The 23,182-nt window shown below is 33.6% G+C and overlaps 5 protein-coding genes and 1 non-coding gene across 9 annotated transcripts; 3 read left to right on the plus strand and 3 right to left on the minus strand.

The window, feature by feature from the left end:
* The first annotated feature begins 4,221 nt into the window (after window positions 1-4,221).
* Window positions 4,222-9,038, plus strand: LOC105632025 (serine/threonine-protein kinase 54). Of its 3 annotated transcripts, XM_020678464.3 has the most exons (7): window positions 4,232-5,442; window positions 5,517-5,679; window positions 6,497-6,618; window positions 6,941-7,137; window positions 7,228-7,402; window positions 7,697-7,831; window positions 8,559-9,038. In XM_020678464.3, exons 2-7 carry the CDS (start codon window positions 5,553-5,555, stop codon window positions 8,766-8,768), a joined length of 966 nt encoding a protein of 321 aa, XP_020534123.1. In that variant the 5' UTR covers window positions 4,232-5,442; window positions 5,517-5,552; the 3' UTR covers window positions 8,769-9,038. The 3 variants fall into 3 exon arrangements, with proteins under 3 accessions (XP_012069683.1, XP_012069682.1, XP_020534123.1); XM_012214293.4 differs by having other exon boundaries at window positions 4,222-5,679; window positions 7,697-7,910; window positions 8,559-8,673; XM_012214292.4 differs by having other exon boundaries at window positions 4,230-5,679.
* Window positions 9,039-9,322: 284 nt separating this feature from the next.
* Window positions 9,323-11,463, minus strand: LOC105632024 (pentatricopeptide repeat-containing protein At2g22410, mitochondrial). The gene has a single exon (XR_016321885.1). It is a non-coding gene; the product is annotated as a pentatricopeptide repeat-containing protein At2g22410, mitochondrial (transcript).
* Window positions 11,464-13,788: 2,325 nt separating this feature from the next.
* LOC105632023 (homocysteine S-methyltransferase 3) lies at window positions 13,789-16,258 on the plus strand. The gene is made up of 7 exons (XM_012214289.3): window positions 13,789-14,201; window positions 14,854-14,910; window positions 15,013-15,239; window positions 15,313-15,442; window positions 15,526-15,729; window positions 15,814-15,885; window positions 15,980-16,258. The coding sequence occupies exons 1-7, from the start codon at window positions 14,025-14,027 to the stop codon at window positions 16,133-16,135; spliced, it is 1,023 nt and encodes a 340-aa protein (XP_012069679.1). The 5' UTR covers window positions 13,789-14,024; the 3' UTR covers window positions 16,136-16,258.
* A 148-nt stretch (window positions 16,259-16,406) lies between these two features.
* LOC105632216 (putative F-box/LRR-repeat/kelch-repeat protein At1g11620) lies at window positions 16,407-17,926 on the plus strand. The gene has a single exon (XM_012214539.4). It carries the CDS (start codon window positions 16,474-16,476, stop codon window positions 17,653-17,655), a length of 1,182 nt encoding a protein of 393 aa, XP_012069929.1. The 5' UTR covers window positions 16,407-16,473; the 3' UTR covers window positions 17,656-17,926.
* Window positions 17,927-18,170: 244 nt separating this feature from the next.
* Window positions 18,171-19,766, minus strand: RDM1 (RNA-DIRECTED DNA METHYLATION 1). 2 transcript variants are annotated; one of them, XM_037635497.2, is made up of 3 exons: window positions 19,581-19,766; window positions 18,960-19,137; window positions 18,171-18,789 (listed from the first exon to the last, which is right to left on the minus strand). In XM_037635497.2, the coding sequence occupies exons 2-3, from the start codon at window positions 19,117-19,119 to the stop codon at window positions 18,422-18,424; spliced, it is 528 nt and encodes a 175-aa protein (XP_037491425.1). In that variant the 5' UTR covers window positions 19,120-19,137; window positions 19,581-19,766; the 3' UTR covers window positions 18,171-18,421. The 2 variants fall into 2 exon arrangements, with proteins under 2 accessions (XP_037491425.1, XP_012069678.1); XM_012214288.4 differs by having other exon boundaries at window positions 19,497-19,765.
* Window positions 19,767-21,151: 1,385 nt separating this feature from the next.
* LOC105632215 (uncharacterized) lies at window positions 21,152-22,678 on the minus strand (the record flags this gene model as incomplete). The annotated part of the gene is given in 4 exon segments (XM_020678541.3): window positions 21,152-21,289; window positions 21,292-21,628; window positions 21,630-21,739; window positions 21,742-22,678. Coding segments are annotated over 4 exon segments (1,506 nt in total), but the record flags the coding sequence as incomplete, so codon positions are not given.
* Between the last annotated feature and the right edge of the window lie 504 nt (window positions 22,679-23,182).

Here is a 23,182-nt window from a genome sequence, read left to right on the forward strand (position 1 = left end):
GTTAGCCATTCACATCATTTAGTCTTTATCACCAACTCATTTAGTCTTTTTATTATATGTTGTAATGTTTGGTAGCACATTATAATTCTCTTTATAGTAGTACAATTTAACCAACATTATTATATAAAAAACTCCCATTTTTTTCAATTAAATTTTGGTTCGATTCAATTTTTTAAATTTGGTCAATCGATTTTATACAAAGAAAACTGAATAAATTAGAATAATTATTTTTATATACATGCTTTCATTTATCATGCTTTATTCATAAGTACAAAAAAGACATTTATCATACTTTCATTTACGATATTTTACTGTACCTTATTTTAATAATCCCTATCTCCTTTCCTCCAAACAAAGTGTTAAGGAATTTTCTTCTTGGCATATGGTTAATAAATCAGGTGCAATAAAACAGAATAGGGTGTCCTTAGTAAGGGCAGACAAGTGGTCCCTTAATATTGTTAAGCATAAAGAGCGGGTTGTCACGTGAGAACTCATGCCTTAAATTAGGGCTCAACAAAAGCAAGCGGTGGTGAAATAATGGCATAAATTGTTCTTTTTTTTCTTTCCCAACTGCCCACATTCTCTGGAATGTGAACTTCATGCCTAAATCATAATGTCGACTGTCCCCTTGCCTACTTTGCAGGCCAAACTAATTCTTCCACTTGTTTTTTTTTTAAAAAAAATTAATTAATCATCTGACACATTTACATTATCTCTAATTAAGTAAACTATTATTCGATATTTTTTTAATAATTTAGTGTTAATCAATAATTAATTAAATATGTATACTAAAGTCTTTGGAGGGTTTAGTAAATGTCAGATTGTGAATTATTAAAATACATAGTTTAGTTGACCAACTACTAAAGTACCTGAATTAATTAAAATTAGTTGTTAATTTTTAATTATGCTCTTGCAATTTGGAAAAGACCAAAGAAAAAGTCATATTTTAAGCAATGATGAATATCTTCCTGCTTACATACGACCAGTTGCTTGTAACATCTGTTGCCTTGTAAAACGAGCCATTACTAGAATACCATTTTTTCTGGGTTTTGGGATTTTCTGGTGCTTTTAAATGATAGTACTTTGTAATATATAGCTGGTTTAGTTTTGGATTTTTCCTTAACATTTTGTTGAAGGAAGTTTCCTAGTTCACAAGCATATAAGGCCATTTTTTCAGGCTGCTTGTTCAGTTTTTAGATAAGAGTTACTTAGCATTTTCCGAGGAGATAGTTGTATTAGCATAAGTAAATTGTATTAGTAAAATTTTATTCGTAAGTTTAATAAAATTTATGACCTATTCGGTAATATTAGCGGTTATAGTAGATGTCAGCTGTTAGTGGTTAGTTGTTTATATAGCGGTTAAAAATAGATGTGTTCGGAAAAATAAGTATTTGATTAACTGTTTCGTATAAAAAGACAAAAGTTGATAAGATCATAGAAAACAAAACAAAGACAAGTGATAGACATAAATATCATAAAAAATTTATAAAGCGATAAAGTTAATGAGTATAACGTTTTATAAACCATTTATCTTAAACTCTAAAAGTTAGGATAGATGTAACGTTACCGAACACAATAATTAATTAAAATAATGTTTTAACTCAATCAAAACACTAAACATTAAGAGTAGTTATTATTGGAAGGGGTTTTACTTGAATAATACGATTAGATGAAGGCCCGCGGCATTGCGCGGGTATTGTTTTGCAATCTAATTCAAAGTTAAAATAAAGACATGAAAACTAAGTTATTCCTACAAAAAACTAAAATGAATTGATTAGATTGATAATTTCAGTTAATGACAATTCAAAATTCAAAATTATGTAATCGAATAAAACTATCTGCATTGACTTGATTGGAATTATTTTCATGAATCTAATATTAGTATTCTTCACGATCAAATAAAGAGATAAATAGAAAAAAAAGAAAGTGCCCCAAAACTAATTGGGTTACCTTAAAATATAGGACTAAGTAGACCCATTATTAATCACTCATAACTCCATAAGACTTAATAATGGATGGGATTTTTGTAAAGAAGAAGTTTACAATTTATTTCTCCACCCATTTTTGGGCTCACATAATAATAATAATAATACTTAGTTTCTCAACCTCTCGTGTACCGATAATTAAGGTTATTATTATTTTTATTATTGACAGAATTATGTGCTCAAATCAAATCGTAATTGTAATATTATGAGAAAACAAGTGGTACGTATCTCTTAAATGATTGACCCCATCAGAATCCAATCGTGTCCCACGTGCTGCCACCAAAACGAAAAAATGAGACGCTTTACGATGGGCCCAAACTGATATGAGAGCCCATCACTGTAGATAAGTTTTTTTTTTTTTTTTGTGTGTAGGGTGAAGATAATTTTATCTTCTTAATCTCAATACCGGATAAAATATGTATGAAGAAGTTTATCGTTGTGAAATAAATTCTTAAGAATTTCAAAAGATAATGAATTATTTAGATTTGAATTCCTTATTTAAATATTATGAAGTGCACGCTCACTTATAGATGATAAAAATAATGACTTTATGTTCTTTTAAATTGAGGAACATTAAATAATTTTAAAAATAAAATTAAAAATTTATAAAAGAAGAAAAATATTAAACAAGAGAAAACCAAATTCTTAACTTTCTCTTTGTTTCTAATATTTACAAATGTATGTTACTCTGCTTTGGAATTGCTTTTTAGGTGCAATTGTTAAGGATTAAAATTCAATTTAAATATAATTAACAATGAAAATTATAAAAGCAGTAATGCATTGAATGAAAAATTCTTTTTACACGAGAGTCTATCCGTTGCATGTATTATTTTCACTATCAAATTAAATGAAAAGAAACTGTAAAATTTAATTTATATCAAAAAGATTATCGAAAATGTTTATATATATAATTAGATATATACTAGATAATGAGCTTTCCATTAAGGTATTTATTTCTAACAATTTTTCTTGAGCTTAAAAGGCAGTGGATCATTGTAATACTTACTTCATTTGCATATATTAAATTTTTCATAAAAAAAAATATATAAATTATGGAAGATAAAAAATATGGAATCCAAATTTTCTTCAAGAAACATAAATCACAGAAGAAAATGTTATGGAAATTAATCATATATATATATATATATATATATATATAAATGTAAATATGAAAAATTTAAAAATCTTAATTATCTATATACTTATTAAAAAATAAATTGAAAAAATACATTAAATAATATTTCAAAATTATAATTATCTATAAAATAATTTTTCAGAGAAATCATTTAGTGGTCCAATCACAAGACAAAAAATAAATGAAAATTTTAGAAATTAAAAAATATATAAATTAAATACTAAATGAATAGAGCGCCGATCCAAAACTTTTTGCTCTAGATATAGGGATAAATATAAAATATTATTCTTCTTGTTTCTTTTAACTTCTTTCTTCTTTTCCTTTATATATCCACGACTTTGTTTTTAAAGACTTAAAATAATACACAAGGTTCCATAAAAATAAATAAATAATTTTGTAAATTGCGAAAAAAAGACAGGTGGACCAGTACAATTATAGTACTGACTGGCACAATGTGCTTCGGTGGCACCGAAATTCCAATTATCGTACAGTTTTTTTAAAAGAAAAAATAAAATTCCATTCTTGGAAAGTTTTATTCTCGTGTGCTTTTTGACGGTATCACGCCATTTGGATCTCTCCTTTTTACGCCCTTCTTTTTCATACTTAACAAAAATGTGCCAAATTCCGAATCCATGATTAATCAAAATGCCCCTTTTGGATTCTATATTTACGCACATAGAATTAAGGAGTGTTTGGATCAATGGAATTATATATTCTATAGATTTAATACAATCCTTTTGTCCTGTTAAAAAAATAGATTGCAATTTATGGAATTAGTAAATTTTATTGTTATTTTAATTTCATTAATTCCGAAGTTAGAAAATATGCCACCTCATTGATTCTGGCGTTTTTCCGCTAATAATGGAATTATTATTATTTTTTTGTTTAGCCAAATGGAGATAATTGTAATTATGCTTTTTAAAGATATCTAGATAAAGTAATGTTATCTTAATTGGATCTTCATATTAATTACCGGATAATTTCTGCAGACAAATTTATGGAAAGGGTAAAATAGTCCAATGCAGAAAATACAGGTAATTTCGTTGAGAATAGAATAGGACTATAGGAGGAGGCAATGAATCAAGGTGGCCATATCTGGTATTTGTAGTGTACTTTGGATTTTCCTTTTTGTACTTTCGATATTGATATTGATATGGATATGATATGGGAGACTGGTTGGTTTGGCTCAAAATTCTATATTCCTTCCATTTTATATACTATCTCTTTTTAGATTTTGAAGCAGTCTCTCCTTATTTTAGGCACAAACTCCGCTCTCCTCTCTCTCTTCTTTGTTTGGGTTTTTGGTGGCTTATTGGAGTTTCGTCTCTAATAAGAATCTCTCTTTTTGTGTGTTGTGCGTGTTCAGCCGCAAAACCTTCCCTCCGTTTCCCTTTCAATGGAGTGATAAAGTAAAAAAAAGGGATGCGATGACATCATTGTTGAGGCACCACCGACTCTGTCCTTTCTATTCTTCTTCCTCTTCTTCTACATTTTTGTAGTATTCAAAGTCAACCTTTTCGTCTCTCTCTAATGAACTTGTTTCTTTGAGGGCGGGATGGATTTGGGTTTTCGGGTTTTGCTTGCATGCTTCAGTGATGATTTTTGATTGTGCTTAAAGGTTTATTTGTTAAAAATTCTTTTTATTATTATTATTATTTTATTTTGTTGTTTTGAAAATTCTGGGTCTTCGGTCTCGGTTTAGATGATGGTGGGAATTGGGTCGTTTTCTTAGGGTTTACTTTTTGTTTTTATTCAATTTTTTGTGGTTTTATTTAAATTAGTTGATGAAATTAAAAAAAGGGTTGGTGATAGGGAATTTGGGGATTTTGTGCCACTATAATGGTCAATTTTTTCAGGCAAAACAGAGAAGGTATTTTGCTTACTCAATTTCTGATTGGTGAGCAATCTACTACAAAATATTGATTTTTTGGTTGTAAGGTCAATATTAGAGGCAACTCGAATAGGATTTTGGGTTGGTGAAACTGGGTTTTGATCAAGTTTTTCACTATACTATTTGATTTGTAATTTGATCTTAGGTTAGTTTTTTGATTTGATTACGGATTGCTGTTGTTGATCATTAAATTTTATTCGGGATTCGACGACAATGATGAAAAATTGAATTTTATGCCAATAAGGTCTTTCTAGGATAGTAAACAAGTGACTTGGATTTGAGTTTTGTGATTATTTTTTGCTTTCTGGGAATTTGAGGTTGTATTTGTATTTGGTTCTATATAATGGATTCAAGAACAAGTGATGATGCTGGGGGTGTCATGGCAAAGGAGAAATCTGATAACCAAAGTGGTGTCAATTCAAAGGTGAAAGGTACAGGAAGTGTTACTAGCAAAGATATGCTTTTTCGAGCCGATAAAATCGATCTAAAGAGCTTGGATGTACAGCTGGAGAGGCACCTTAGCAAGGTTTGGTCAAAGAGCATGGAGCCCCAGAGGGCAAAAGAAGATTGGGAGATTGATTTGTCTAAATTGGACATAAAGCATGTGGTAGCCCATGGAACTTATGGAACTGTGTATCGTGGTACATATGATAACCAAGAAGTAGCAGGTAATTGCTTTCTCCTTTCCTTTTTCCCAGTTGCTCTGGTTTATTCAAGTAAAAAAGCACTATTATGATTTCAGAGCTCAGAAATGCTGCTATGAGAGTGGTGTAATGTATGTTCTGAAACTTTGTTCGTTATATTATTGAAATTTTTTACAGGGAAGTAGTTGTAGCGGTCGGGTTACTTTCATGGTTTCAGATTTTGTAAACTAATCCTAAAACTACTTTGTTGAATTTCTTCTGATGGCGCCTAAATTCTTTTTGCTTTCTTTTGCATGATGGTATCTGTAGTACAGCCCATGCTAATCCAGTGTATATTGAGTCCATTAAAATGTTCAATCAGACGAACCACTCAACTTGTTTAGCATTTCAGTCATTACATCTGTAAGTGGAAACCTGAGTAGACTAGTGGTCTGGTGTCGAGAAGCCACTTTGGAGGTCAGTCAGAACTTTTTCTTTGGGTGTATGTGGAGATGGTGGTTGTTTGCCGTCAGAGTCAGAAAAAAAGTAGATGTTATCTTCCTGGTATTATAGTCAGCACAACAACTTGGTCATTAACAATTAGATTTTGCTAAACTCCTGAAATTGTTAACTAATAAGTATTGAAAACAATCAAATTATATCGTGGTACTTGTATGCATATTAATTAAATAATTGAAGTTTTATCCAAGAAAATTTTGAATGCATTGAACGGATGTTTTCATTAAAATTTAGATGTAAATGGCTTGGGTTAATTATTTGGTGTCTGTTGTAATGTTTAGTATGCTAAAACTGTGTTTATTGATGTTGAATGCTCAATGCATTATTATGTTGGATATTACAGTGAAGCTATTGGACTGGGGTGAGGATGGTATTGCCACAACTGCTGAAACAGTTGCTCTGCGGACATCATTTCGGCAAGAGGTTGCTGTTTGGCACAAGCTCACCCATCCTAACGTCACAAAAGTACCAACTTATTTTTAAACTTCTAGTTTGTTATCATAACTTAATAAGCTGGCATCTATGGGATGTGCAATTGTTCATCTTGGATCGTCATAACAAAAACTTGTGCCTTGCAAGCTTGTTGTTTCTTGATATTTGATTTTTCATATATGTATATAGTTTGTTATGATATCTTCTTATTTATGAGGTGATGATATATCAACAACCAAAGTGGTCTGATCAGTCAGGACTTGCCTACATAAAGGATGTGCCTTACCTTTTTGGCTGTCAAAGCAGATTCACCTTTCTTCAACTGGGCTTTTGATCCTTCTTAATTTTTTAACAGTTTGTTGGAGCATCAATGGGAACATCAAATCTCAAAGTTCCTGCTAAGGATGGTCAAACTTCCTTCCCTTCAAGGGCATGTTGTGTGGTTGTTGAGTATCTCCCTGGTGGGACACTAAAACAATACTTGATAAGGAATAGGCGAAGGAAGCTTGCTTATAAGGTGGTGATCCAAATCGCTCTGGATCTCTCTAGGGGGTGAGTTCTGTCTTTCTGTATTTTTTGGCTAGAAAAGTTTTCTAAAATAAATTAGTTATTCATTGGGATTCTGCTTGTGCTTCTTTGCAGACTTAGCTATCTACATTCAAAGAAGATTGTGCATCGAGATGTCAAAACAGAAAACATGCTACTGGATGCTCATCGAACCCTTAAAATTGCTGATTTTGGTGTTGCCCGTGTTGAAGCACAGAATCCAAGGGACATGACTGGTGAAACTGGTACACTTGGATACATGGCCCCAGAGGTATTGTTGCCATTTCATATGCTTTTGTAATTAACAGACAGGGTCCTATTTGACAATGAATGGGTATGGGAATTAGTTCAAGGAAAATAAAGTGGGGAAGAAATTCCAAGTTATCTTTCCAGTGTGGTGTTTTAACTTTCCATACGACTTGTTTCATGTGGTTCTCTATAACTGCACCTAAAGAGACGTATCCTCACTGTCATTTGTAAATTAATTAATATAAAAATGAAAATGGTGTTGAATTCTCATGTTTGATCTGTAGTTGAATACATTCTAACAGTGTACATTTTGTAGGTTCTTGATGGCAAACCGTATAATAGACGTTGTGATGTCTACAGCTTTGGCATATGCTTGTGGGAAATTTATTGTTGTGATATGCCATATCCTGATCTTAGCTTTGCTGATGTGTCATCTGCTGTTGTTCGACAGGTTAGTTCACAGAGCAGTAATTATTTCTTCGCATAACTTGATGCTTCACTTGCAATATTATGACCTAAGTGGACCTAATGTAAGTACTTCTCACCGTTTTCAGCTAGTGGAATTACAAGAACACTTTGATGAATATGACTGTTGTGGTGAGCATGATGCCATCATTGGGTTTGGGTAGTTCTCATGTCTAATTTCTTGGAATTGAATTTAATAAATTTATGAGCAGCAGCTTTATTCCAAGTCATGCCTCTATTTTGTGATTAATAAATATTTTTAATTACTTAAATTGCAAAATAGCAATTCACTCTGCTTCTTCCAGTGATATACATTTGACGTTAATATGAAATGATTAATAGAAAATCTTATTTCAAATACTTTTCGATGCTTATTTAGATTTTTTACTGGCAAGAAAGTAATCTGGAGGTCCTTGCAGAATTGGTATATCACTATATTGCAATGAAAATGGTTTGTTCTTTTATTGTTGTGATGACTAGAGAATTTGGTGTGGCATAATTTTTAGAAATTACACAGCTTTAGTGTATGCCACGAGAAGATCCACAAAGTTATGGAGTCTCTACTTGTAGCGTATTCTAGTAAAATGGATATTATAATATTTTCAGTTTATAGAATATTTTCTGTGGTGATAGATTTCCTTGTAATGCTAAAAAATAATCTACTATTGAAGTTCAACCAGCTTGGGAATCTAATATTGTAGTTTCATTGGCAGAATTTACGACCGGAGATCCCTAGGTGCTGTCCAAGTTCTTTAGCAAGCATAATGCGAAAATGCTGGGATGCAAATCCAGAAAAACGTCCTGAAATGTCTGACGTGGTGCGTATGTTAGAAAATATTGATACAAGCAAGGGAGGAGGGATGATACCCGATGACCATTCACCTGGTGGCTGTTTCTGTTTTGCCCCTGCTCGCGGCCCCTGATTTCCTCATTACCTCTTTTCCTTGTGTCTTTTTGTTTCTCGTTTCAATTTAAAAGGCACAGACAATCATGTCAACAAGCTTTCAATTGGTTGTTACCTGACATTTTTCTTCACAGTATTAAAAACAAGCTATAAGGTTCATAAAGTTCTACATTTTTACTAGATCATTGTTTGAGTGGTTCTCTCATATTGTAGAAGGTCAAGGATTCAAACCTATCCGCATGTTAAAAGTTTCCAATGTACAAAGGGAAATAGAAAAAGTTTTGACTGATTCTGATGGCGGTTCTCTCTCTCTCTTTTTAATTTCTCTTGCCTCTAAAGGGTATTGTGATGGTGCTGCAAAATGAGTTATGCATATTTACACGTGGGAACTCTGCTTCCTTTCCTGCCTAGAGTTTAAGTCAATTCCAACAATTATTGCTGCGAAATCTATACCTTTGAATGATTGTCGATACGTAGGGATACATTTGAAATAATTAAGTTCTCCAAATTAGCACTCTATTAATTTTTTTTATGATTTTAAGACTAAAAACCTGAAATCCAAATCCATATTCATTTCATTAAAGGGTTTATCAATTCCTAAGTTCCATTGAATCAGAAGAATTTGTTACATAATCTTCCAGTTTGGACAGCAAAAATATTTCATCCAATGCTTTATAAATGCCTTCAGCTTCCGGGTGTGATTCATCGCTGGCCAAAAACTCATGAAACTCACCCTCAATCTCTATCAAGCTACGGCCAGGGATCTTTTTAACCCCTCTCTCCTTCATCAAACTTCTAATGAACCTCACATCGCCCCAGCTTCCGCCAGTAGCACAAGTTGCTGCTAGTAGGACATAAATACCGCTATCGTTAGGATCCAACAACATAAGATTTTTACCTGCAAGCTTTGCCAGTTCAATATTGCCATGCATCCTACAAGCATGGAGAAGAGCACCCCATGCAGCTTCACTTGGCTGCATTGGCATTTTAGTTATCAACTGATAAGCATCATTTAGAAGCCCAACTCGACCAAGTAAATCAATCACGCAAGCATAGTGTTCTCCCTTGGGCTTTATACCATAATGTCTTTCCATATCCTGAAAATATGCTCTGCCTTCAGAAACAAGTCCACCATGGCTGCAAGCTGACAAGACACCCACAAATGTAATATCATCTGGCTTAAATCCTCTGCTTATCATTTGCTCAAAAACAAAGAGAGCTTGCTTGGCATGCCCATGACTAGCATAGGCAGCAATCATGGAATTCCAAGAAACCAAATCCTTCTCCATCATTTCATTAAAAACTTTAGCAGCAGCATGTATTACTCCGCACTTAGAATACATGTCTATTAATGCATTTGCTAATATCACACTAGTTTCTAAGTGTTCTTCCTTAACTACGTAGAGATGAATCCACTGACCCAAGTCCAAATACCCTAACTGACCACAAGCAGAGAGAACACAGACCAAAGTATTCTCCAGTGGGACTAAGCGAGCCTTCATCATATCATGAAACAATTCTAGAGCTTCCTTTGGTTGGTTATTTTGAGAATAGCCAGCAATCATGGCATTCCAAGAAACCACATTCTTCTCAGGCATCTCATTGAACAACTTTCTTGCTAACTCTTGTTCGCCATTTTTAGCATACCCATTAACCATGCTAGTCCAAGAGAATACATCTTTAATTTCCATTTTATCAAAAATTTCTCTGGCTTCAGCCAAGCAACCACATTTCACATACATATCCAAAATTGCATTCATCAAATTCAGGCTACGATTCAAGTTCTTCCTTCTCACATATTCATGTATACTCTTCCCCATTCTCAAGTCTCGTTTTTGCGAGCAAGCTGAAAGAACTGAAATCATAGTAACTTCGTTCGGCTCAACATCACTCAATAACATCAAATCGAAAATTTTTAAAGCCTCGTTATAGCAATTATGCGCAGAATAACCATCAATCATCGAGGTCCAAGAAACAACATCTCTTACAGAAATTTCATCAAACACTTTACGAGCTAAAACTAAACATCCATGCACACTATAAAAGTGAATCAACCCATTTTGGACTAACAAAACACAAGAAAAACCTATTTTCCAAATTATCGAATGAATTGATTTCCCCTGTAAAACTCTCGAAAACTGCTCACAAGCTTTCAGTGCGAAAACACAGCTCCTAGCGTCCATTTCAACCCGTTCTCGAACCATTTGGCGAAAGAAACAAAACCCCATAACCGGCATTATGGCTTTAGAATATCCTCTGATCATCGTATTCCATATGTAAGTATTGGGGTATTCAAGTTGGGTAAATAGCAGATAGGCATGGTTAATATCTCCACTGTCAGCAAGAGCACAAAACGCTAATACACGGCTTACAGGAAATGTGTGGGTAATGAGACCAGTTCTGGTCATGTGAGCTTGGATTTGCTTCAACTGGATCATCGAAGTGCAAGACTCCATTACTAGAAGAATCGGGTGAGTGATGATGACATTCGTAGTCGAGTTCCATTTGGTTGCTCTTATAGTCGAGGTTGATGAGAATGGCTTGAGAGGATGGAAAAGGAGGATTTGGCGCTTGAGAGTGAGAGCAACAGAGGAGACAAACAGAGACCGTGGGGAGTTTAGAGAAGATAGAAATGGTTTCATGTGAAGATGAATCTAAACATCGATAATATATAGGTTTCGATTCAAGGATTATCCGAGTTCTTCAATTGAAACTCTAGAGGGGGTGAAAGGATTGAGAAACACATAGATTGTCATACATATGGGCTGCTATTTTGAGTTTCAGTTGGGCCAACTCATTATAATTAATGGGCCATCTTATTTTAGAATTAGACCATCACCTGTCTTAACTGTGAGGTTAGGCCTTCTTGTTCATATGGGGGAGGTCCAACATTTTATTTTGTTAATTATAAAATTGTATTTAGGTTAATATTTATATTTTCCCCAAAAAATTTTCTTTTTAACTTTTTATTAAACTTGTAATTCCTTCTTTTAGCATCATTCAATCACCTCGATTCTGAAAAAAAAAGACTAAATTACCCTTTTAATTAGTGTTTATTTATTTTAGACAAATTTTAATATATCTATATATCTAAATAAGAGTAAAATTAGAATAAAATAATTAATGGTAGCCAAGTTAAAAGCCATCTACAGATGCTTTAAGTTCAATTATTCCGGATATAGAATAAAAAAAATATTAAAGAATCTCAAATTCAACAAAAGAGATGGAATACAAGATTTAAAGCAATATAGATATGAAAAAAAAAAAAAAAAAAGAGTTTAATCTAGATAATGTAATTTGTAATGGAGATCAATTCAGTCGTGTCAAAAACAAAAAAAGGTTTCTCCACAATCCACAGAGCCTGGGACAAGATAAGCTTTGCTATCATTATTCATCAAAGCACCATTTTCATGTAATCCAATAATCTCTTGACAAGTGGATTTCTAGTCGGACCAAAATTTATGTCGCTTCTTCTTTGTTATCATCCACACATACCAACACAATCTATTCGTATCACAGGAACAAGGCAGCAATTTGTATATGGTGGCCCTTCTGATTTCAAATGTTGCATCTACAATCTTTACTTTTTCTCTACAATAAATTGAGAAACAATTTTAATTGTTAATTGAAAAACAAAAAATTGAATTGGTTGTTTGCCGTGAAAATTTTATTTTTCACGAATATTCTTTTAATTTTTAAATATAAAATTAATTTCGTTTCAAAATTTATAGTTGATTCATAAATATTTTATTTTTGCGTATTTAACTCTTAATCTTATATGTATATCCATCATAGTATAATACTATAATTTATGGTACACTTTAATTTGATCGATGAAAAAACTTGTGTTTATTTATTTATTTATTTATTTTTATAGGAGAAAAAGGATTCCAATGACTAGAAGATAATAATGCATATGTAGCAGTACAGCTGAATTTACCTTTCCCTTTCAGTAGTAATTTGTTTTTCCAAATGAAACTTCACCTTATTGGAGCTCATTTGCTCACTCATGAAAATGTTGGTGTAACTTTGTCTTTCATTGAACAAATTCCTATTCTTTAAACATATCTGGTGTCCTGATAGAGACAGATTCATGTAACTGAATTGTCCAGAATTTAGGCAGACATTTGTGCTTTTTTTTTTAGTTTTTCTTATTAAATCCGCATGAAAATTAGTCGATGATGGTGGATTCAGTTGTAGAGATAAGACGCCACATCAATATATTAATTATATAAATATAAAAAAGATGAATGAATAATATTATCAGCTTTTGTATCTAAGAAACTAAAATAATTAAAAATTAATTGCTTGTTCTGTTCTTACATCAATGATGAATTTTTAAAATTCTGTTAGCAAAAAGATTGGTGATTGATCACTACTACCTCCATCTCCAATCCATCTCTTTTATATGCATATGCTTTCCACCTCATTTTATCTATAAATAACCTCGTATTCTAAGAATTAAATTCATGTACAAATGATTAAATATAAACTTTTTTTTAATCGATTGACTCGATACGGGTAAAATTTAATTATAAATCAGTAAGTTGAGATATCCGTATATATATCAAAAACTCAAAACAACTCATTCATGGAAATTATTTTGCGTGGCGAGAGAGAATTTGGCATTTTGGAATGGAATTTCCTTGCACGGCATATGCGTGTGACCTTTAGATCTGTTATAAGTAGCTAAGAAACCTATTGCAAGAAATAAGCATGTATGATGTAGCTAAATCTAGATAAGTTTTAATAATAGATAAGCCTCAATTATTATTATTATTTTTTCGGAAATGATGTCTTTATGGCACGAATCTCTTTCCTTTCACTTCATTTTCCTGCTCTAAGAGATAGACACATAGCTTTATCTTCAAAATTACTTAAAAGAAGGAATTTTTGCTAAGATTTTTAGTCTTTTTTTTTTATTGAGACGTAATATAAAATAATTAAAAGTATTTTTAATTTATTAAAAAAAAAGGAAAGAAAAAAACTTGACATGCCACGTTGCCTTGGAAAAAAAAAAAAAAAAAAAGAAAACTATTAGTAACATATATGTGGGCAAAAGGGTAATTCCAAATCCAGGCGGTCCCTTCCTTCCTTCTGCTCTGCTTCGCTCTATAATACAACAAATGGCTTCGAGAAATAAGGCAACATTTTGGTCCTTCCAGTTTGAAGGAAAACAAAACGTACCAATAAGACGATAACTTATCCGTCGATCAAATACTTTCCGACAGAAACCCTTCCATATCCAAACTTGCGCCTTCTCTTAAAAAGAGAAATGGGATTGGAAAGCGTAGATACTTCATCATTCATGTCGGATTTCCTCCAAAAATGTGGTGGCTACGCCGTCATCGATGGCGGCTTTGCCACTGAACTCGAACGACATGGCGCTGACCTAAATGACCCTCTCTGGAGCGCCAAGTGCCTTATCAGCTCTCCTCACCTCGTCAGAAAGGTACTCTACTCTTTTCTTATTTCTTAAATTTATTCGCCTCCAGTGTTTGTTTCTTAATGAATCTTTTCCAATAGCATTTGTATTGTTTTCTGAAGGGATGAACATTCAATCCGTATACCGAACCGAATTAATGCTTCCTAAAATAAACCGAATTGAAAACAGTTGGATTTTAATTTGGTTTTAGTTATTTTTGGCAAATTTAGACTTCATTTTTAGTTTAGTTAATGAAAACCGAAACATGGCGTAAAGAAGCTAAATGAAATTTAATGGGTTCAGCTCTTTGATTGTTACGTGGCTCAGTTCCTTTCCCGAACACCGCAACTCTAAACAACGTAGGTTGCTGACGATGGCAACGACTGTCATGTTCTGACAAAGACGTGGCAACTAGGCAGGTATTACTTGTCCAGCTCATCCTCATGTAGGATTTCTGTGACACCTGTCTACTGCATGCAATGCGAAATCCAAGTAAATCTTATTCTTAATAACATCCGTCAAATATTCGATAAAGTGATTCTTTAAAAAGAAAAAAAAAGTGGTTTTAATTTTTTTGTTGAGTGGAATCTAACCGTTAATATTGAAATAGAAGATTGAATTATGAAGAACAAATTCTCTAATTACCAGTCGACTCTGCTAATTAGCTTAAATGTGACAGGTACACCTTGACTATCTCGATGCAGGTGCAAATATCATATTAACAGCGTCTTATCAGGTAATAATCTTTCGTTCTTACTATTTTTTTTTTTTTTTTTTTAGAAAAAAGAAAGTATTATGACTAATTATGCTGCCTGGAAAAAAATTAAATTTGTGACAGGCAACTATTCAGGGCTTCGAGGCGAAGGGGTTGTCTAGAGAAGAAGCAGAGTTATTACTTAGGAGAAGTGTTGAAATTGCATGCGAAGCAAGAGAAATTTATTATGACAATTGTTCAAAAAGTTCATGGGATTTTATGGAAAGTGGAAACGTAACAAGGCGTCCAATTCTGGTCGCTGCCTCCATTGGCAGCTATGGTGCTTATTTGGCTGATGGTTCTGAGTATAGGTAAATAAATTAAGCAATTGCTTAATTTATGCATAACAGTTAATTAATTTTCTTTTAATTAATTTAATTACAGTGGCAACTATGGAGATTCAGTTTCTCTCCAAACACTGAAAGATTTTCACAGGAGAAGGTTACAAATTCTAGCCAAAGCAGGAGCTGACATAATTGCATTTGAGACAATTCCTAATAAGCTTGAAGCAAAGGTATATACGTAGATACAAATAAAAATAGATTAGTTTCTTGTTAATTTAATTTAATCTTTCTAAATGACCCAATTGGAATGCAGGCATATGCTGAGCTGCTTGAAGAAGAAGACATAAAAATTCCAGCTTGGTTCTCTTTCAATTCCAAGGATGGAATTAACGTAGTCAGTGGTGATTCTATCTCAGAATGTGCTTCCATTGCAGATTCCTGCAAGCAACTAGTTGCTGTAGGAATCAACTGTACTCCTCCTAGATTTATTCGCGAACTTATTCTCTCCATTGCCAAGGTGCACATTTTCTCTGCAATTTTACAATACATATATTGTCATTATCAGTAATGACACTTAAGTAGTGGGTGATTAATCTGTCAGGTTACAAATAAGCCAGTAGTGATATATCCAAACAGCGGAGAGACTTATGATGCTGAGCGCAAAATATGGGTGGTGAGTTATATTTTTCTTGCTATTGTTTTAGTTTAGCAATATTGTATAATCCTGTTAGAGATTGTTGAGATGGATTAAGGTTTATTTGGTGCAGAAATCAAGTGGAGTAACGGATGAAGACTTCGTTTCATACATTGGCAAGTGGCGACAGGCCGGAGCTTCTCTTTTCGGGGGCTGCTGTAGAACTACTCCAAATACTATTCGGGCTATATCAAGGCTTCTTTCTGACAATTCTTCTTCACCCTTTTAAGTAATAGCCCAATGTCTTTTGGTTTTTTTTTTTTCCCCTCTTTTTTTGGTCTATCTAAGTTCGTAGAAGTGTAACAGGGTCTGCATCTTTAATGAAATAAAGATGATTTCAATTTTCTGGGTATTCCTGAATTACTGACAAAGGGTATAATATAGGAACTCAACGTATAATTCTCAATGTAAAAGTTAAATTCGTGATTTAAGATTTCAATCCAGTGTTGAATAGGAATGATGGATTCCTTGTAAAACTCGAACAAAAGTCGAAACCAAATTGGATAAGGAATTGCAGGACAAGCCATTAAAAGCCTCGAACCCCTCTAACTCAAGGTTTTTGTCGAGATGTCTCGAATTGAAAACAAAAGACGCAAACTTCGACCTGTGATGAAATTAGCTAGCGACATTATTTGGGAAATTCTTAGGCGTTTACCTGCCGCGGATCTCGTTCGATTCAAATCCGTGAGCAAGGCATGGTATTCCATTATCACTCATCCACAATTTCTGAGAGACCATCTAAACTATGTTTCCACCGCAGAGAATGAATTCAGGATCCTCGTTACGCACCAAAACAGATTTCATTCCATCTTCTATCACGAAGAGGATAACGCCCAGAAAAAAGTTCCTGTCTTGCCTCCTCAGATGGTGATTCCTGAATTTACTTTTGTTCATGGTTCTTGTGATGGTCTGTTGTTGTTTCTAGCCCAACGCCGGAGATCCCTCGAGGAAAATCGTATCGTCATATGTAATCCTTGTACTAAAAAGCTCATTAAAATGCCTATAACTCGCCCTGTTCTACATTTTCCTGATTGCTATGGGCCACGAGAAGATCTATTTGGTCTTGGCTATGATCCTCACACCGATGACTACAAAGTTCTCAGATTCCCTTCTGCCTTGAAGGCGAGGGAGAATATGACTTTTGATAAAAAGAATGGATTCAACTGTTTGGTTGAAGCCTACTCTTTGAAGACCAAATCCTGGAAGATCATCCAAGATGGAGGCTTTATGTACCTCATTAAGCGCTTGGCGCCTGCTACAGTCAACCGACGTCCCCACTGGATAGCCACCCATATTACTAATCCTGATTCATCGCAATGTGTGATTTTCTATTTTGATGCAGGAAAGGATAATTTTGGGGATATGATGCTGCCTCCGTCTGTTCAAGAGAATGTGAGTGTTCACAATTATAGAGGATTTCTTGGTTTGGCCGAGTTTTCCATTCAGGGAGAGTTCATCTTGTGGTCTATGAAAGAATATGGAAAACCTGATTCTTGGGTCAAACTCTTGACTATCCCTAATGTACCTGCACCCAAGCGTTGTATTTGGCATCGCGCGCCGGCGCCAGTGTTCATTACCGAGACCGGAAAAGTGCTATTTAGGACCGCAGAAGGACAACTAGGCGTGTATGATGGAAAAGATGGTAAATTCATCGAACCTTTAATTCAAGGCCATAGTGGCGGCTTTCTACGTGGCACTCCCTACGTTGAGAGCCTCGTTTCACCAAGTGGTGGCAATTTGAAATGGTAATCACTCGACAGACAGACACCTTATTACCTGCATTCCAACATCAAGAATGAGATTCAATTCGAATGGCAATGGGATTTGCATATTGTGCTTTTTGTTACTGAGAACATGTATTGTTGCCTTTTATTTATATTTTAGGATTCTCTCTATATGTAACATATTTTGCTGGACTATTTGCTCCAAGCACATTTTCTTTCTGTCCTTAGCTATTCGTGTTTTTATTATGTTCTGCTATATTTATATTTCAAGCACCATTGATGGCTGAACATAGCTGCATAGAAGGTTTCTTGACTCTTATTTAACTTTAAAGTCTACTCCACTCACACATGATTAAGATAACATATAATATAAATACCAAGCATATGCAATTATCATTTAAAAATAAATAATTATTTAGATCCTTTTATAACCAGCGGGCTTTATACCAAGACTCCTGTAACATTTTTAATGATTTTCATACCAAGACTCCTGTAATATTTTTAATGATATTCATTGTTAGACACTAAAAGAGTTAAAAATTTTATGATGCAAAATTTGGATCCTTTATGTCTGCCTTTCTGGTAGTTTCCCATCCATGATACAGTGTGATACGCCTTAACAAAAATTACAAAGATTGACAGAAAAAAAAGGATCAGCTCTAAAATAGAAGGTTCTATTACATTCTAGATCCAGGAAATACATTTCCAAGCTCAAACCTCAGAAATCAAAAGGCATCCTTCAGAATCAGCTCAAACATGGCTAATAACCAGTTGACAATCAAAATGATGCTTCACAGTTGTGGGAAAATGGAGTCAACAAAAGTATGATGCATTGGATCCAACAACCAGAGTTTTGCAACATGATGATGAGATGAGGTACGCCTGTGAATTTCTTCAACAAGCCATATGGTGGCTTCAGCTTTACAAGGATGAATCATAGTATCTAAGGCCCTTTGTTCGTCCTCGCTGCCAATTCTCAGATAATCCCACTGTTTTAGAAGAATGTTGGTGAGGTAATGCAAAGGTTGTCCATAGAGTTGCTTTATTGACTTGCCTAAACCCACCCATGATGAAAATGGTATAACAGAGCCATGATGTGGTGGGATAGGGAGCTGCCTCATGTATTCTTGATACATTTCTGCTCTTCTGGTAAGTACACCTAAAATGTCAACCATATTTGCATTGTAAGATTAGTTAACAAATGGAGGAATAGATGGTGCTGAAAAGATTAAACAAAATTGAAGTGCATAATTTAACCCTTTTCTTATAAGAGGTGCTATGGCATAGCATTGTAACATTTCAAAAAAAGAAACTTAGTGGAATTAATACCTTCAGAAGATATTTCTTTTGTAGTTTCACCAAGTGAAACGTTAAGGGACAATTGTTGTGGATCAACTCCATCATTAGTCTCTATATCTCCATCTGAGGAAGAAGATTCATCTGATGATATAACATCAATCTGCTCACTCCATGGCATTGACCTCTTCATGGTACACACAATTTAACCCTGCAGAAAAGGAATCACCATATTCCACACATCAAAGGAAGCCAATGAAGCACTGGATATTATACAAGAATAAGCAACCAAAATCACATGGCGAGAATCTTTATGAAAATAAGACCAGCAATAGAAGAAAAAGAAAGGGAATCTACCAACATTTCACATCTGTCTTAATAATTTGATCTTATACAATAAACCATTTAGAATCGTCAATCAATGTTACTTCTTCTCTACAATCAAGAATTTCTTCCATTCATTTTCCTTCAAAATTATTCGAAAAAATTACACAAATAACCCTAAAGCAAAGAAAAAAAAAACTATGAAAAACAATAAAAAAGAAAATCAAGAAAGCAACGCGGATTAACCTATATTGCAATATCTTCTCTCTTTTGCAATTTTGGTAGGGTAAATAAAATCAACCCAATTGAGCGGGGCAGAGGCTAGATGACCTGGGTCAGTAAGACTTGAGCTGAGAGAGTAAGCGAGACCAACACAGAGACCAGCCAGAGATGCGCAGAGAGAGAGAGAGATAGCGGGAGCGAGTGAGCGCAGCGAGACGAACACGAACACTTAAGAGGATATTTCGGGGTAGGGATGGTAGCAGGGCGAGTACCCGCCAGAAATAAATTACCCGACCCCAAATCCATTATCATTTTAAGTACCCAAATCCGTTAAAGAATAAATTAATAATACCCCGATCCATCCCAAATCCATTTAGAATTACCCGCATACTACTCGAACCCGTTTAATCACAAATTTATTCAATCCAGAAAACATAAACCCGCATGGAACCCGAATCCGAACCCTAAGTGCAACAAAAAAAGATATAAAAAATGCATTAAAATTCAACTTCAAAATAATAAAACAATTTAACATGTAATATTCTCTTTGAAAAGGAAAGTTGCAATTTCATTAACTGCTTAGCTTAAAACATTGTCTGCTATTACAAAATCTAAGATAGGTTGTGGACAATTACCAAACTATAAATCGTTCAATTAAATTACTAAGACATGACATGAATACTATCTATATAATTTTATTTAATATATTTTATGAAAAAGAAAACAAATTTAATTTATTAAGATATTATAATTTAATTTACGTAATTTTATTAAAATTTTACTTACGAATAAGATTATATTACTATCTAATAATATTTTATTCATTAATAAATGTCTAGAGTATAAATTATTATTCTTCTCAAAAGAAATATAAATTATTATAATTAGTGTGTATATATATATATATATATATATATATATGTATATCTTGCATATTTTTCACTTAAGAATGTTAAATAGCTTGGTAGTAAGGTAACTTCATTAATATTAGAAAGGTCATGGGTTTAATAATATTGATCAATATAAAAATAAAAATTTTGCTTTAAACCATATGGATAACGGGGTGGATGACGGATACCCCATTGCAACCGGATATGATCGGGTACTAAAATCACTATTCAAACCCATTTATACACTATCCATCCTATTTTGGGGAAGGCAAACAATGAGTTAGGAAATCGATAAGGCGTGTTTAGACACCTTAATTTTAAATTATAGTAATGTTGGTTTTACGACAAAAAAAAATATAGTAATATTGCTTATTTTTAAAAATTTAACAAGTTCTTCCGTTTCCTTCCTACCTTGATGATGGGAAGCTAGAAAGATGAAAAAAATATTTTTAATTGGAGGTGGATAATAATTGTTTAAAATTTTCTTGATATTTGAACAACGTTTCGAATGAATCTTGTAGTTTCAAAATCAGAACCACAGCCTTAACGAAAATAATTCGGTTCAGAACCCTCTCCATTGCCACATTGTTAACTCTAGTACCTAGATATAAATAAATGAAGCTAGTTTTATGATCTTGAAGTGACTTTGTCTTTTTATTTATTTATTTATTTATCCAACTATTAAATTTGTATTTGGTGTACTGAATTAATAATGATATGGTGATTTGAATAGCAAAAAAGATATTTTTAGGAACAATTAAAAAAATGGAAAGGCAGGCTAGGGTCTAGAATAGGCAAAAACTTGCTACACTTTTTGAAGGCTAGACGAAAAGCTGCTCTGTTCAAGTTCCTGCACCAACATCTTGTATGTGTCATATTTAGGAATCATCCCCTTGAGTACTGTTTCTTCAAAGAACGAGCAAGCATATCAAGCTTGCCACTCTTGCAAAGCCCATTCACCAAAAGAGTATATGTACTAAGTTCAATGCTAACATTGTTCTTAAACATGTAGCTCGACAAAAACTTGAGCACCTTCATCCTCTTCTTTCTGCAGCACATCTTCAATAATGATGCATATGTCTTTATATCTGGTTTGCACGAATCCTCTTCCATTCTTTGCAGCAATTTTAGTGCATTCTCTTCTTCCAAATGGGTACAAGCACAAGATATCATGGTATTATACGTCAACAAATTCTGACTGACTCCTTGTTTTTTCATATCCACAAAAACATCCCAAGCATCCTTGAGCCTTCCAGATCGACTTAAAGATAAAAATCAAAGAGCTATAGCATGAAGAATCAGGCACAAAACCATTTCTTTTCATTTTCTCATAGAACTCCAATGCTTCATTTATTTGATATGCTTTCCCCAAGCAAGCATAACAATGGTATAAGTGATTACATTAGGCTTGCAACCCTTTTCTTACATCTCATTTAAAGTTGCCTAGACATTTCGAAAGTCTTTCAATTTACAGTATAACTCAATGAAGCATGTGTATGAAACAACATTAGGGTGAAATCCATGTTTCTCGATTTCATTCATAGCCTTTTTTGCATCCTCTAATTTCCTTGCTTTGCAATACCCATGTATCAAAATATTGAAACTACTTAAATCCACAGGTATGCAATCCTTAAACTCCATAAACACGTTGTAAGCATGCTCAACGCTTCCCTCCTTCACCAATGTGTCCATTACTTTATTCGATGCCTCTAAATCTTTACTTATACCATATTTCTCAATCTCTCTAAATGCATCAACAGCAGCTTCATATTTGCCAGCTATAGCTAGCCATCTCATCACGTTACTCATTGTGACCAATGAAATGTACCCTTCTAAATTCTCCATTTGCTTGAGTAATTCCTACACGAGGTTGAATTTCTTGTGCTTCCTTAGTATATCAACCATAGAATTATATAATTCAGGTGGATGCACATAACTTTTTGCCCAAATGAAATCTCCAAATGTTGGAACCCAATCATTGCTAAATCTTTCCAGAAGTTGTGAAATCAAAGTATTTGTTGCATTGAAACTGCACTCATTCAAGGCTTGAACAACACTATCAGTTGATGGCTAGTGTTTCTTTAGGATATCGACCGCTTTATCCACATCACTAACGTCTGCTTCAAATATTAGATGATTGACATCATTATTCTCATTTACAAGGTTGCGGTTCTCAATCCATTTAGCGAGCGAAGGAATGACAAAATCATTGTCGTTGTTTCCGGCTAGCTCTGGGTTTTCGCTCTCGCGGAGCCAAGTGGGGACATCAGGTGACTCGCGAGAAGCAGGAGTAAGGGATAATCTGTGACGGCTTAGTTAATAAGGGAACGGTTCGGTTACTTTTTGGGGATAAAATAAATAAGAAAGCTTGAGAATTTGATTTTCAGATGCCATTTTCGTTATAACCCATATATGGTCAAAGCAAAAGAGGAAAGCTTGAAAGTCGAAACAGAGGTATGGTGCAGAGTGGAGGAAGACAACAGTCAACAGTTTCTAGCGTTATAAGATCACTGGGACCTGAGAAGAAGAGTTGTTGGGCTTACCATTTTTAGGCGGATTTGGTTGAAATTGGCTTCGGTCGTTGGTCTTGCACTAGAGAGCCATATAAAGAATAATAACATTTTTATTATTTGTTGTTTTAATATATTATACAAACAAAAATGTTATTTAATTAAATGTTGTCACAAGAACATTTAAAATATCTATTAAAATAATAACATTAATTTAAAAAAGAATAATTATTATTTTATAAAGCTAACATTCGTCAAATATAATATAAATACAAATCAATTATTAATCAATAAGAAAATCAAAATTATA

The sequence above is a fragment of the Jatropha curcas genome, chromosome 7 (genome assembly GCF_041381405.1).
Source record: "Jatropha curcas cultivar XTBG-Jc1 chromosome 7, XTBG_Jcur_1.0, whole genome shotgun sequence".
Lineage (NCBI taxonomy): Eukaryota > Viridiplantae > Streptophyta > Magnoliopsida > Malpighiales > Euphorbiaceae > Jatropha > Jatropha curcas.